Genomic DNA, 12,781 nt, shown 5'->3' on the forward strand with positions numbered 1-12,781 from the left:
ACGCAATGTGAGGATCAAATTCACGTCAACTGCCTCTCTTTAGATCTTTAGACACACAGGAAATTCAAGTCTCAACGCTTGTCCAAAGATGAGTTCAGACCAGACACCCGTGGGAGGAACTAACGCCAGATGTTTTTACCCTATTCGCTACATGGAGTAGTGTCTGTGTATATCTCATTTACAATGTATGGAAGGCATTAAGGATGTTGAGAGATCTGGTTTAAATATTCTGAAGAGCTTTGCAAAAGTAATCATCTCTCAATATCTGCCTTTATGAGATCATTCAGTCTCTCCCCCAGTACAGTCAAATTTACCATCTACTCAAGCAATATTTACATGGAACTCACCATTCTGCAGCAACACTCTCCGATTTAAAATCAATATCAACCTCCTTTGACTTGTCACTCCTCAGAGAAACACAGCTGGGTCCAGATCCAGATGCAGATTCCGGTTCAGGATCAGGTGCACGTCTTTTCCTGTAGGCATTAAAAGAGTTTTTGATGAAAAGTAAAAAGACAACAGTAGACTGACACACAGAAGTCTCACCTTTGAACTTCACTCTGACCCTCATCAACCTCACACGGGGGGTTTTCTGGGTTTGAGGCTTCATCTTCGTTCTCACCTTGATCCATTCAGGTAATGTTTCAGCTTCACCTGCAGAAGAAACACAAGTCATCCATGATCACTTCAGTTCCTGAACATTCAGGTTTTTGTTGACAAAGCAGCTGCTCTTCCACTGCAGTAAAGTGAGGCAGAAGGAGCTGTTATCAGATTTCACTCTGGGCGGTCGTCTTTTTTTTTTTTTTCGTCGCATATTCATGCCTGAATAAAGATTTTTGGGAGAAAAAAGCAATTCTTTATTTTATTTTATTATTTTGATTTAATCAATCTTTAATAGACAAATGAAACATGAAAAATAAACTTAATAGCTCTTGGAATATTAAGGTTACAGTCACCAAACTTTCTGTACTGACTAATAATGAGCTTACTGTTGTACTACAAGCTCATGATTAGTCAATAAAAACCGTTTGGTGACTATAGGTTTAGTCACCAGCTTTTTCTTTAGCTTTTCTTTATACAGAAAGGCATTTTCCTCCCAAGATCTTTATTCAGGCATGAATATGGTGACGAATCTCCATCACTCGTTCACATAAAAGCCGATCTTTATTTGTTTTTGAGATTATTGTTTTTACTGAATGGCTTTTCTGGAAGCTGCAATCTTAGCAGCTCGTGGAGAACTTCTTCATTTTTTCATTTCGGCTTTCATTAAACGGCAAAAAACGATCTTTTTTCTTATGAAATAGTTGTGTAGGTGACTCTGTGTTTATCCAAGACAATTGAGACATTTGCCGTCATATTTGAACGTTTTTCTGAAGAGCTATTGAGCCCGGAAGTGCGATTCTGTGAATATCTACAATAGAAGTTTATAGGATTTAGCTTATAAATCGTACAGTATCCTGTATGCTCCTTCGTTAAGTTTGAAATAGTAAAATGTTAATTTTGGGGGAATCCTACCTTAACACCTGTTACGCCTGGCTTTCGCAACAATGAAGCGGGGAGACGAAGCCGGTATAAACGTTCTGAATCGTTTGTTTTTAAGAAAAATAGGCTACACCCCCTGAAGTCTGGAAGTAGACAGAAAGAAACACTGCGTAGACGGAAGCGCCGACGACATCAAAAGGGAGCCGCCCTTAAGGACCAAAAGTGGAGTTTTTATTCTCAGCTCAAGAATGAGATAAACCGCTGCTCCTGAACAAAAGTGAACGAGGACAGAAGACAGGAGACAGACCAATGCTGCACCGGGCCAATGTTTTCTTGGTCGTCTTCGTGTCAAAGAGCATTTGACATGACAACAAGAAGTTGAGTTGTAATTCAATTTTAAACTGAGATTTCAGGAAAAAAAAGTCTTTACAACACAAGAGTCCAAATCGAAAGTAAAAACGTATTTCTCCAAACGCATTTGGATAAACTCGGAAATGCCAAACACATCCTTTTAAATCACGTGTCAAAGTCAAGTAGTTATATCCGGCCCTCTAGATCTTTTTTTAAGTCTTTTTTTTATTATTAATGGCCCAATGAATTTTTTTAAGGTTTAAGTTGATAGTTTTTGTTCAATTTAGTTATTTAAGTCTAATATTAAAAACACAGCACAAGTTACAGGCTTATTGTGTGCGGACTTTGCAGATCACTTCAGAGGTAAAATTTCTTCTTCCTGATTTCCTGATATGTAAACAGAATATAATATATATATATATATATATATATAGTATTAATTATTAGATATTATAATTATAATAAAATTCCTGTGAAAAAAGCATCAGAAATAATTTTATTGTCCGTAAAGATTATAATACAGCAAAACTGTTGGTGTTATCCAGCTGTTTAAAGAGCTATAAAGGTCAAGATTGAATAAAATAAAATTTGAAATAGAATGAAAAACACCAAAAGAAGAAAATTTGTAAAGTAAAAACATATAGGTGTTGTACATTTACATATAGCACTGCCTGAGCCACAAAAGATTGCACATTTATACGCTTAGTTTTTCTTCATGAGATTCATGTTTGATTAATGGATTGACACTTGAAGAACCTGTTCCTGGTCTGTTGATGTGGGCCTCGAAAGAGCGAACACAGAGGTCAGACGTGTATATTTGATGAGCAGGTTTCTGCACATATCTGATGGAAATTCTGGTCTATTCATCCTTGCAGGATGTTCAGAGACTGACTGTGACCTTGATATACTTCTTCTTCATCCATTCTTGGCTGGATGTTGGGTCATTATCCTGTTGGACGACTGGTCTACCACCCATTTTAAGCCTCCCTTTGGAGTGAAGGAGGTTTTTCATTCATTCATTTAACCCTAACCCAATCATATAAATAGTTAAAAGAATATTTAAAACACACTGGGAGAAAACGCAACAAATTTAAAACTGGTGTGATGTGTTCCCACCTCCTGGTCCTCATCAGAACTCGTGTCGCAAAGTTCTGTAATAGTTGTAAGTTTGATTGTTCAGAACATTTCAATAATCTAAACAACTAAATAACAAAAGCATTCATCTGTGCTGGCAAGAGAGAGGAAGGTGCAGACTTTGGATATGTTTTTAAGATAATAAAATCTTGTCCTCACAATATTCCTGATGTGAGGAATAAAATGTAACAGAGTCAAACAGTATAACCAGGTTTCTCCCACTGAGATGTTTGAAATTCTCAAGTTTGGGTGAAATCATCTTTTTCTTGTTTTCAGGACCGGTGATTAGAAGTTCAGTTTGGTCCTGGTTGAGCTGATCTTAGTAATGTACTGGATTTATTTATTCATGTATTCATATTTTAAATGTAGCACCACAGTCCTCCAGGGGGAAGCAAAGTATAGAGAATGTAACTGCAGCTGTGACATTTTAAGTTTGACAGCAACACGTCCAATTCCCTTTTAGGATAAATTACACATGGCTGCATTGTGCATCCAGTTTTATAACATTTAAAGGTGGAACAGATAAATGCAAAAAAAGAATCATAATTGTTTTTAATCATCAGCAGCTTTCTTGTAACATTAGACAGCAGGTTGCCAGGTAGTTCAGAATGAGGTTTGCTGGTCATCTTTCATCTTTTTCATTCTGTTAAGTTGTGTGCAGCGTTTGCTGCTTTAACAGTGAACCAGACGCCACTTTAACTCATCATATATGCGACATTTTGAGTGTCTTATCATCGTTATGCCCTCTCTCCACTCACATTATTAGTTAATTAATGATTTGTTTGGAAAAACTCGGTCAAGTTGGCATATTTCTATGCAAGTTGGAGTTTGCTGAGTTTGCAATGGGACAAGAAAAACAATGAATGATTTATAGTTTTCTGAACATTATTATGGCCAATAGTTCAAGATAAAACCCATTGGAGTGGTAGAAAGGAAACATTCAGCAAAGAAATCAATGATATTTGAAAATGTCATTGAAACTAATCAAACTTTATTGATACATTTTCATATATAATACAACACAAAGTGCTGATACAGATTGAATTTGGGGGAAAAGGCCGAGAACGGAAAATATTAGTTGGTGGAAATGCTGATGGTGGACTTCTCTCTTCAATCTTAATTCTTTTACGACCCCCCATGAAGAACTTACAACTTTCTGCTGCAAATATCATCGATATCATAAGTCAATTTGCTCAAGTTAAACATATATCTCTTTAAAATATTGTACATTTATTATCATTAAAGAATAATAAAAAATAATTGAAAAAAAACTTCATTAATGTTTCTTTTTTAAAGAATTCTTCCAAAACTTTTAGTCTTTCCTTGTTTCCCTCCACAATAGTGACAGAGTTCTGTCTCTTCTCACAGATTCAGTCCTTCAGCATTAGCTCACTGTAACCATCGGCTCTATCGGCTACAAAATGTTTTTTTAGGTTGTTTTGGGGTTTAATTTATTTTCAACTACTATGTAGGATTATGCATTAAATCCACAACTAATGTAAACATGTTTTTATCGAAATAGTGTATATTATCTATATGCTGTGGTTTATACTTTCCATATAAAATGTGCAAAATAAATGAAAAAAGAATTAGCTATTAATAATTTGGTTTTAACTATAGACATTTCAAGTTTTTTTCCTTTTAAATACATTTAAAGTGAACACAAAACTCTGCAACCACAATCCAAAATACAAATTAAATTTGCAAATAATAATAATAATAATAATAATAATAATAACAATATCTAAAACCACAGCGGCTGAACAGCAGCCGACCAAGAGGGAGAGGATCCAACTAAGGAACCTTTGGAAATGAAAAACGAAAATAAAAAAGTAACAATAATTGACAAAAGCAATAAAAAATGAAACAATAAAGCATAAAAACAGGATTATTAAAATGAATCATTAATAGTCCAGCATAAGATCATAAAATATCATTAAGTGGATAAATAAAAAAATGAAAAAATTAGCTAAAAGTAATGTTAAAAACTGGGTCTTCAGCCTTTTCTTAAAAGCACCTCGGCTCTCTGCGGCTCTCAGGTTTTCTGGCAGACCATTTCACAAACGACGGTCAAAGTGCTGAAAAGATGCCTCTCTGTAAGTTTTGGTTTCCACCCTTGGAATGGTTAGAAGACCAGTGCCAGAGGATCTCAGGGTCCACGAGGGTTCACATTTGACTAAAAGATCTGACCAATAAGAGGGCGCAAGACCATTAAGACATTTAAAAACCATTAAAAGTATCTTAAAATCAATCCTGAAACATATGTGGAGCCAATGCGGGGATCTTAAAGAACTCGTGCAGCAGAATTTTGGAGAAGCTGAAGGTTCTTGATGCTATTTTTCAGAAGACCAGCCAGAGAAGCGTTACAGTAATCTATTCTACTGATAATAAAAGCATGCATCAGCGTCTCCATGTTAGCAAGAGAGACACGTCAGCCGACATTAACTAAACTTTTAAGATAATAAAAAACATAGTATAAGCATACCTGCTTATGTGAAGGGCAAAAGTTAGCTTCAAGTCAAAAATAACAAGCAGGCTTCTAACCGTTTCTGAAAAACTTAATGAAAGTTCTTTCAGTTTAAAAAGCTGTTTCTCTCTTTTGGCTTCAGGACCAATAACTAAAATGTCAGTTTGCTCCTGGTTGAGCTACAAAATGTACAATCTAGAATTAGTAGAGGAGAAGAAGAAGAAAAAGAGAAAGAAGGAGAAGTGAGATGAAAGTTAAACTGGACACAGAGACAGCCAGGATCCAGGGCGGAACTCAAACCCGAACCCCGGATAAAGAGGTCCAGTGAAAGTGGTGTTAAAGGTGTGGAGGTGGATCAGTGTGTCAGAGACCTCAAAGAAGGACAGAATCCCAGCAGGATAGTCAACATACACGGCTACTTTGTTAGAGGAGGATGACAGGGATGAGGAGGGGACAAAAACGTTTTCGTTACGGTGCCAAATGGAGTAACCAGTGTCATCGCAGCATAACATCCAGGACTGATCGTTGAAGCCGAACCAGCGGTCATCGCTGTCCCCTTTCCTCTTGATTCCCTTGTAGCTCACAGCTACGTCCACCCTCCCGCTCCACTCCACCTCCCAGTAACAGCGGCCGCTCAGAGCGTCTCTGCAGAGCAGCTGAAAGAGGTCAAATCTGTCGTCGTGGTCGGGATACGGCTGCAGCACATCCACACGGGTCATCCTGCTGTTGTTGTCGGACAGCTCGATCATCCTGCTCACTGTGTTTGTGTCAATGGAGAGTTGGCAGGAATCTGATGAAGAGAACAAACACAATCCAGCTGCAGGTGTTGAACTGTGCTCGACACCTTGATAAGAACTCAGTTTACAAATACTTGGCTGTGAGCTGCTTGATTGTCATTATGAAGTCCAAACAGACTAACAACATGAAGGAGGTTCTAGAGGGGGATGGACACCATCACTGGCTACAAATCCAATTGATGGTGACATGGACAGGGATAACCAACTAAATCTTTTTCAATAGATTTGACACTGTGGCATCAGTACAAAACCCACTGGTCCCCCAATAAACCCCTAGTAGACTCAAGACACTTCCCTCTCTTCCCTCCTCCTCCTGCAATGGCCTTACACTCCCTTCTGGCACCAGCATCCAACCACCAACCAAACACTTCACACTTCCACCTAGAGAATCCTCCCCTCCTCCTTCCCCACCAGTTCCACTTGTTTCCTTGACAGTGGATCAGGTCAAGAACCAGTTAAGGACTCTCCACTCATGCTCAAGGCATGTGCCCCCAACTGTGTGGAATCCTACACAGCTCTTCAAGATGAACCTCTGCCTCCAGAGGGTCTCAGTGGAGTGGAAAACATCCTGCTTGGTTCTAGTCCCAAAGACCCTAAAAGCCAGAAGGACTACAAACCAATAGCTCATATCATGAAGACACTGGAGTGCCTAGTACTGGCCCAGCTACATACTCTGGTCAGCATCTTCCTGGACCCCCTGAAATTCACCAACCAGCCCCACCTGGGAGTAGACGATCCCAAAATATTTGTGACAAACTAACTGTACATCCATCTGGATCAGCCAGCACTGTGAGGATCATGTTTGTTGATATCTCCAGTGCACTCAACACAACCAGACGGGCTCTTCTAGGTGAGAAGTTGTTGGAGATGCAGGTTGTTGGTGTCCCTCTTGTATCCTGACTCCCTGATTACCTACTTGGAAGAAACCAAGATCGCTCCATTCCTCTTTACCCTTCACACCAGACTTCAGCTACCAGAGAGAGTTCTATCACTTTCAGAAATTGGCCATAGCTAGTTGCATCAGCGGAGGGGAGAAGTTTGAGTACAGGAGAGTCGTTGGTGACTTTGTCTCATGGTGTAAACGGAACCACCTGCAGCTCAACATCACCAAAACGAATCTCTTTACGGCGGTATTCTTTCTAGTCAGTCGCAATCTTCTTTCAAACAACATTAAATTCTTGTTATACACGATGTACCAAAAGTAAAGCAATAAAAAGAGGAACTGCTGGATGACCTCCATTGTTGTCCTTTCTCTTCCATCACTCACCAAGAGCAGACGCTTCTCCCTGAGCTCCCTCATCAGCTCTTGACCAAGACTTTCTCTGTTTTTCTCACTTTCCAGTAATGTGGATCTGATCAATTGGACTACAAATGCGATCGACCGAATCTTCTCCACCATGAGGAGTGGGAAAGCAGATCCCACTTGTTCAGGAGGTTGGATAGCTGGATATTTGAATGACCTATAGGGAAAGTGGCTCATTCTCTGCCTTTCACAACTCTCTGAAAGATGTTGAAGAAGTTTACATCATTGGATTCATGATCTGCTTTCTGCGGATTTGAGCTGGTGTAATCTGGAATTATCGGAACCGGGCGGAGCGATTTACAGCAAAAGGCAAGTTGGGAGTGCTTTGCGATTGGACACTAAGAGCTGTACAGATACTCCAACTGAAAACTGAATGGATTGAAGGCCAAGATCGATGCTCTGTTTGCCCGCATGTGTCGTATTGAAGTCTCTCTTGGGAAGACGGAAACTAGTTTGGAGTAAGTTACGGTTGGACTTGGATGAATCCATGAAATTTTACCATTTTACAAAGCAGTACCTAAGGATTTCCAGATGGCAGACAGAAATAGGGTGTGCCTGCGCCTAAACAATCATCTCTAATCTGACGTTCCCAGGCAAGGACACACTCCCTAGGCCATACCAGAACAAATCAGCTGAAAGTGCAATAAACAGAGCTAGTTGTCATGGACGACTAGCTCTTTGATTGATTGTTTTCAACGCCTTGGTGAACTCTTCTTGCTCCCTCAGACTGTGTCTTGATGTGCTGTGCAATAACATAGGGCTGCCACAGGCCTATGTTGGCGTGGGAGCATTGTGTTTGTGGATTTCTCTGTGAATAGTTTTCTCTCTTAATTCTATATCGGACCATGTAGAAATTTGAATATATTGATTAGCTTAATCAAGTATTCTGATTAACAGTAGACTTTTCTTACACTTCTTTAGACCTGGTGTCAGCCATTCTTCTCCAGCAGGATCCACCCTGAAAGGAGGAGAGGGTCAAGAATAGCCTGTTCTCTTTCAGCATCCAAACAGTCACTTTAGATGGCTCTCATCCATAGATTGGTTTTGATTTCTGAATTTCTGATTACCTGAGAGTATCCAGTATAGGAGTAAGGAGTTTCACCCCTTCTGTTCCAGGATGGTTGTAGCTCAGGTCCAGCTCTTTTAGATGAGAGGGGTTGGAGTTCAGAGCCGAAGCCAAAAGTGTGCAGCCTTCTTTGGTGATCCCACATCCTGACAGGCTGCAGACAAAAAAATTACGTGTAAAATTCCTCGCCAATAATTTGTCCTTGTCCCTGGTCCAGGATCAACGGTCAGACTCATCTTTTGAAATGATCTGTTTGCTTCCAATCAGACCAAGCTCTGCTTCACTCTGTGTCTGAGGCCACTTTCCACTTCACAACAAGTCGCTAAATATGAACACATTATGAGCAACTGATAAATATGATTTATAGAAGATATGACAGCTCAACCCCTTTTGCCATCTTAGGTATGTTGACAATGGAAGTGGGGTCTGAACCCCAAAGGCCGGTACACTGTACTTTTTTATTTATTTTTGGTTTTCACTGGTGTCCGTGGGAGACACAAAATCCTGTCCACCTTCAACAACATTTGTCATGGGATGGATAACACAAAGGCTTGGGTCATCTGGACCCCATAAGATAGCACAAAGGTTAAAGCCTTTCTTTGAACTGACCTGAGAGTTTCCAAAGGACATTTGGGATTCTCCAGTCCAACACAAAGATGCTTCAGTCCTAAATCGCCCAAATCGTTGTTACTCAGGCCCAGCTCTCTTAGACTGCAGGACTCACAGCTGAGAATTTCTGCCAGAGCTTTACAACTTCTCTCTGATAGTTTACAGTTACTCAATCTGAAAAATAAGAAGAGGGACAGAGCTTTTATTCTTGAGTTAGACATTATAAAATAGTGTCTTTATCAGATAGATTTAACTGGTCAATGTTCTTACAGAGCTTTGTTGGAGGCTTTGACCACTGGAAGCAGCTTCAGAAGAACTTCCTCTGAACCAGAGTACTTCTTCAGGTCAAACACGTCCAGATCTTTATCTGACAGTAAAATGACGACCAGAGCCGACCACTGAAGAGAGGACAGTGTGTTTACGGAGAGACGGCCTGAATTTAGGAAATTCTGAATCTCCTCTGCCAGAGAATTATCATCAAGCTCATTCAGGCAGTGGAACAGGTTGATGTTTTTCTCCACAGACACATTCTCACTGATTTTCTTCTTTATGTGTTGGATTGTCTTCTCGTCGGTTTCAATGCTGCTTCCTGTTGGAACGAGTAGTCCTTGTAGGAGGGTCTGATTGTTTAGTTTTGAAAGTCCCAGAAGGAATCGTAGAAAAAGGTCCAGATGCCCATTCTGACTCTTTAAAGCCGCGTTCACACAGGTCTGGTAGAACTGAATGTCTGTAGGTTCCTGGCCTGGTGAGGACGACTGAGATGAGGTTTGCTCCTCTGCCAAGAGGTTGACTCCAGACTTCATGAAGGTCATGTGGACATGAAGAGCAGCAAGGAATTCTTGAATGCTCAGATGGATGAAGCAGTAGACCTTGTCCTGGTACAGACCTTTCTCCTCAATAAAGATCTGAGTCAGCACTCCTGAGTACACTGAGGCCTCTGTCACATTGATGCCACACTCTGTCAGGTCGGATTCATAGAAGATCAAGTTTCCTTTCTGCAGCTGCTCAAAAGCCAGTTTTCCCAGAGACTCCATCATCTTCCTGCTCTCTGGACTCCAGTGAGGATCTGTCTCAGCTCCTCCATCATACTTGACCTTCTTGACTTTGGCCTGAACCACCAGGAAGTGGACGTACATCTCAGTCAGAGTCTTGGGCAGCTCTCCTCCCTCTCTGCTCTTCAGCAGATCCTCCAGAACTGTAGCAGTGATCCAGCAGAAGACTGGGATGTGGCACATGATGTGGAGGCTTCGGGATCTCTTGATGTGGGAGATGATTGTGCTTGCTTGCTTTTTATCTTTAAACCTTTTCCTGAAGTACTCCTCCTTTTGAGGATCGGCAAAGCCTCTGACCTCTGTCACCATGCCAACACACTCAGCAGGGATCTGATTGGCTGCTGCAGGTCGTGTGGTTATCCAGAGGAGAGCAGAGGGAAGCAGGTTCCCCCTGATGAGGTTTGTCAGCAGATCACCCACTGAGGTGGACTGTGTAACATCCGTCACTATCTCACTGTTTCTAAAGTCCAGAGGAAGTCGACACTCATCCAGACCATCAAAGATGAAGATGATCTGGAAGTCTTCAAAGCTGCAGATTCCTTTGGTTTCAGGGAAGAAGTGATGAACAAGTTCCACCAAGCTGAACTTTTTATTCTTCAGCACATTAAGCTCTCTGAAAGTGAATGGAAATATGAAGTGGATGTTCTGTTTGGCTTTGCCTTCAGCCCAGTCCAGAGTGAACTTCTGTGTTAAGACTGTTTTCCCGATGCCAGCCACTCCCTTTGTCATCACGGTTCTGATTGGTTCTTGTCTTCCAGGAAGAGGTTTGAAGATTTCTTCTTGCTTGATGGTTTTTTCTGCTCTGTCTGCTTTCCTGGATGCTGCTTCAATCTGTCTGACCTCATGTTCTTCATTCAGCTCTCCAGTTCCTCCCTCTGTGATGTAGAGCTCTGTGTAGATCTCATTCAGAAGGGTTGGGTTTCCTGCTTTAGCGATTCCCTCAAAAAGACACTGGAACTTCTTTTTTTGGTTGGTTTTCAGTTTACGCTGGCATGTGGTGGGGAAATCTTTAGAAAAGAGGAAAAAATTGGCATGTTATTTTTTTTTGTATTTTCGCAAGTACAAATCAATACAAATTAAAGTTTTTATATTGTTGAGTCTATACAAATAAAAATCTTACTGCTCTGCAGACGGTCAGCCAGGTCATCTTCTTTTATTCCTTTTAGAAATAGAATTGTCATTTCTAGAAACATTTCTGTCAGTATCTCGTCTTTCTCTTCGTCAACCCCAAACATATCTTTATCGCTCATCTGTCTCTCCTCTCCACTCACACGTTTCTTGAATTCCTGTAGTTTTTCCTTCATAAAAGTGAACATGTTGTTCTCCACAAGCTGCAAAGAAATGTAGGAATAAGCCATACGTCCGAGAACGTTACAATACAGCTATGTAGCATGGAGATGAGAACAAATAGTTGTGTGTACATACCTGAAAGGTGGAGTCTATTGCACTTTGATCCTGAGGTGTAGATTTACTACTGGGACCTTCTAAGAGCTCCTGGTCCATCCTGAGATGAAATGAACAAGAGCTAATATTGTTTTTGTGTTTGTGCAGACATGTGAACTAGGGCTGGATATTGATAATAGTTACTAAAGTTGATTCGATTCAATTCACCCGAGCCTGGATGGATTCGATTCACAATTTTTTATATTCTTTTGATCCACTTTTAAAAAGTTTGGAAAATGTATGCCTGTGAGTTTATAAAGATGTTCATTTAGTCAGCAACGTATATCTAGGTCGACTGAGCGCTAGCATTAGCCGTCCTATGGGAAATTCCAGTAAACATTAGCTTCAAGCTAGCAGACTTTAGCTTTTATGTGCTAAATCGATTTCTATTTTTATGGATCGATTAATGGTTTATTAAGCTTAGATCGATTCAAATCGATTAATCGATTTTATCAACCCAGCCCTAAATGTGAACCAAGAATGCCACTTATCATGGTGACAACCTGCCAACCATGAGTGACAAGTCCTGCTTGCTATACTCTTTAAAGTAAAGCAAAAAAAAAAAAAAATAGCTGAATCTGGAAACAATTAAGCTTCTTCTTTTAACCTAAATGTCCCGAACATATGACAGAGACAAGTTCCCAACCCCAACAACATGTTTGAATAAGTGCAAGAGGTAAGGCGAGTTTATTTGTATAGCACATTTCATGTACAGAGACAACTCAAAGTGCATATATCTATTGCTAATGTTTTGCTGATTTTCATTTGAACTGACCATAATTGCTAATTAATTATTTTAAGTGTGGCGGTGTTGTAGTTTGGTTTGATACATGTAATAATAAAAGTTATGGTTTTAAAAATTGGCATTCCGCTAGATTTTTGGACTATTTTGGCATTTACTATGATGTTTTTAGGCTATTTTGGAGTTTAGCTAATATTTCAGCAACATGCTAGCTGTTTTGGCTAATCTAGGCTTTTGAAAACGTTTTTAAGGCTGTTTTGGAGTTTAGCTAATATTTACATGCTAGCTGTTTTGGCTAATCTAGGATTTTTTTCCAGTTTTTTTGGGTTATTTTG

At 40.0% G+C, this 12,781-nt stretch overlaps 2 protein-coding genes across 3 annotated transcripts in view; both read right to left on the minus strand.

Annotated features, from left to right (window-relative positions):
* Nucleotides 1-2,529, minus strand: part of LOC118599473 (NLR family CARD domain-containing protein 3-like) — a 12,535-nt gene extending 10,006 nt beyond the window's left edge. Inside the window, exons 1-3 of the mRNA XM_036214642.1 lie at nt 1,516-2,529; nt 547-654; nt 348-476 (exon numbers count right to left, since the gene is read on the minus strand). Of these exons, the coding sequence (XP_036070535.1) occupies nt 348-476; nt 547-632 (215 nt within the window). The 5' untranslated portion in view covers nt 633-654; nt 1,516-2,529. The remainder of the gene's footprint in view (nt 1-347; nt 477-546; nt 655-1,515) is intronic.
* Nucleotides 1-12,781, minus strand: part of LOC112156746 (NLR family CARD domain-containing protein 3) — a 34,958-nt gene that overhangs the window by 17,095 nt on the left and 5,082 nt on the right. The window contains exons 5-11 of one of the 2 annotated variants that reach the window (XM_024289073.2): nt 11,687-11,765; nt 11,382-11,592; nt 9,480-11,268; nt 9,210-9,383; nt 8,602-8,754; nt 8,446-8,492; nt 3,803-6,224 (exon numbers count right to left, since the gene is read on the minus strand). In XM_024289073.2, the coding sequence (XP_024144841.2) occupies nt 5,689-6,224; nt 8,446-8,492; nt 8,602-8,754; nt 9,210-9,383; nt 9,480-11,268; nt 11,382-11,592; nt 11,687-11,765 (2,989 nt within the window). In that variant the 3' untranslated portion in view covers nt 3,803-5,688. Of the gene's footprint in view, nt 1-3,802; nt 6,225-8,445; nt 8,493-8,601; nt 8,755-9,209; nt 9,384-9,479; nt 11,269-11,381; nt 11,593-11,686; nt 11,766-12,781 lie in introns of those variants that run through there. The other variant, XM_036214627.1, reaches the window with a different exon arrangement.

The sequence above is a fragment of the Oryzias melastigma genome, linkage group LG2, assembly GCF_002922805.2.
Source record: "Oryzias melastigma strain HK-1 linkage group LG2, ASM292280v2, whole genome shotgun sequence".
NCBI lineage: Eukaryota > Metazoa > Chordata > Actinopteri > Beloniformes > Adrianichthyidae > Oryzias > Oryzias melastigma.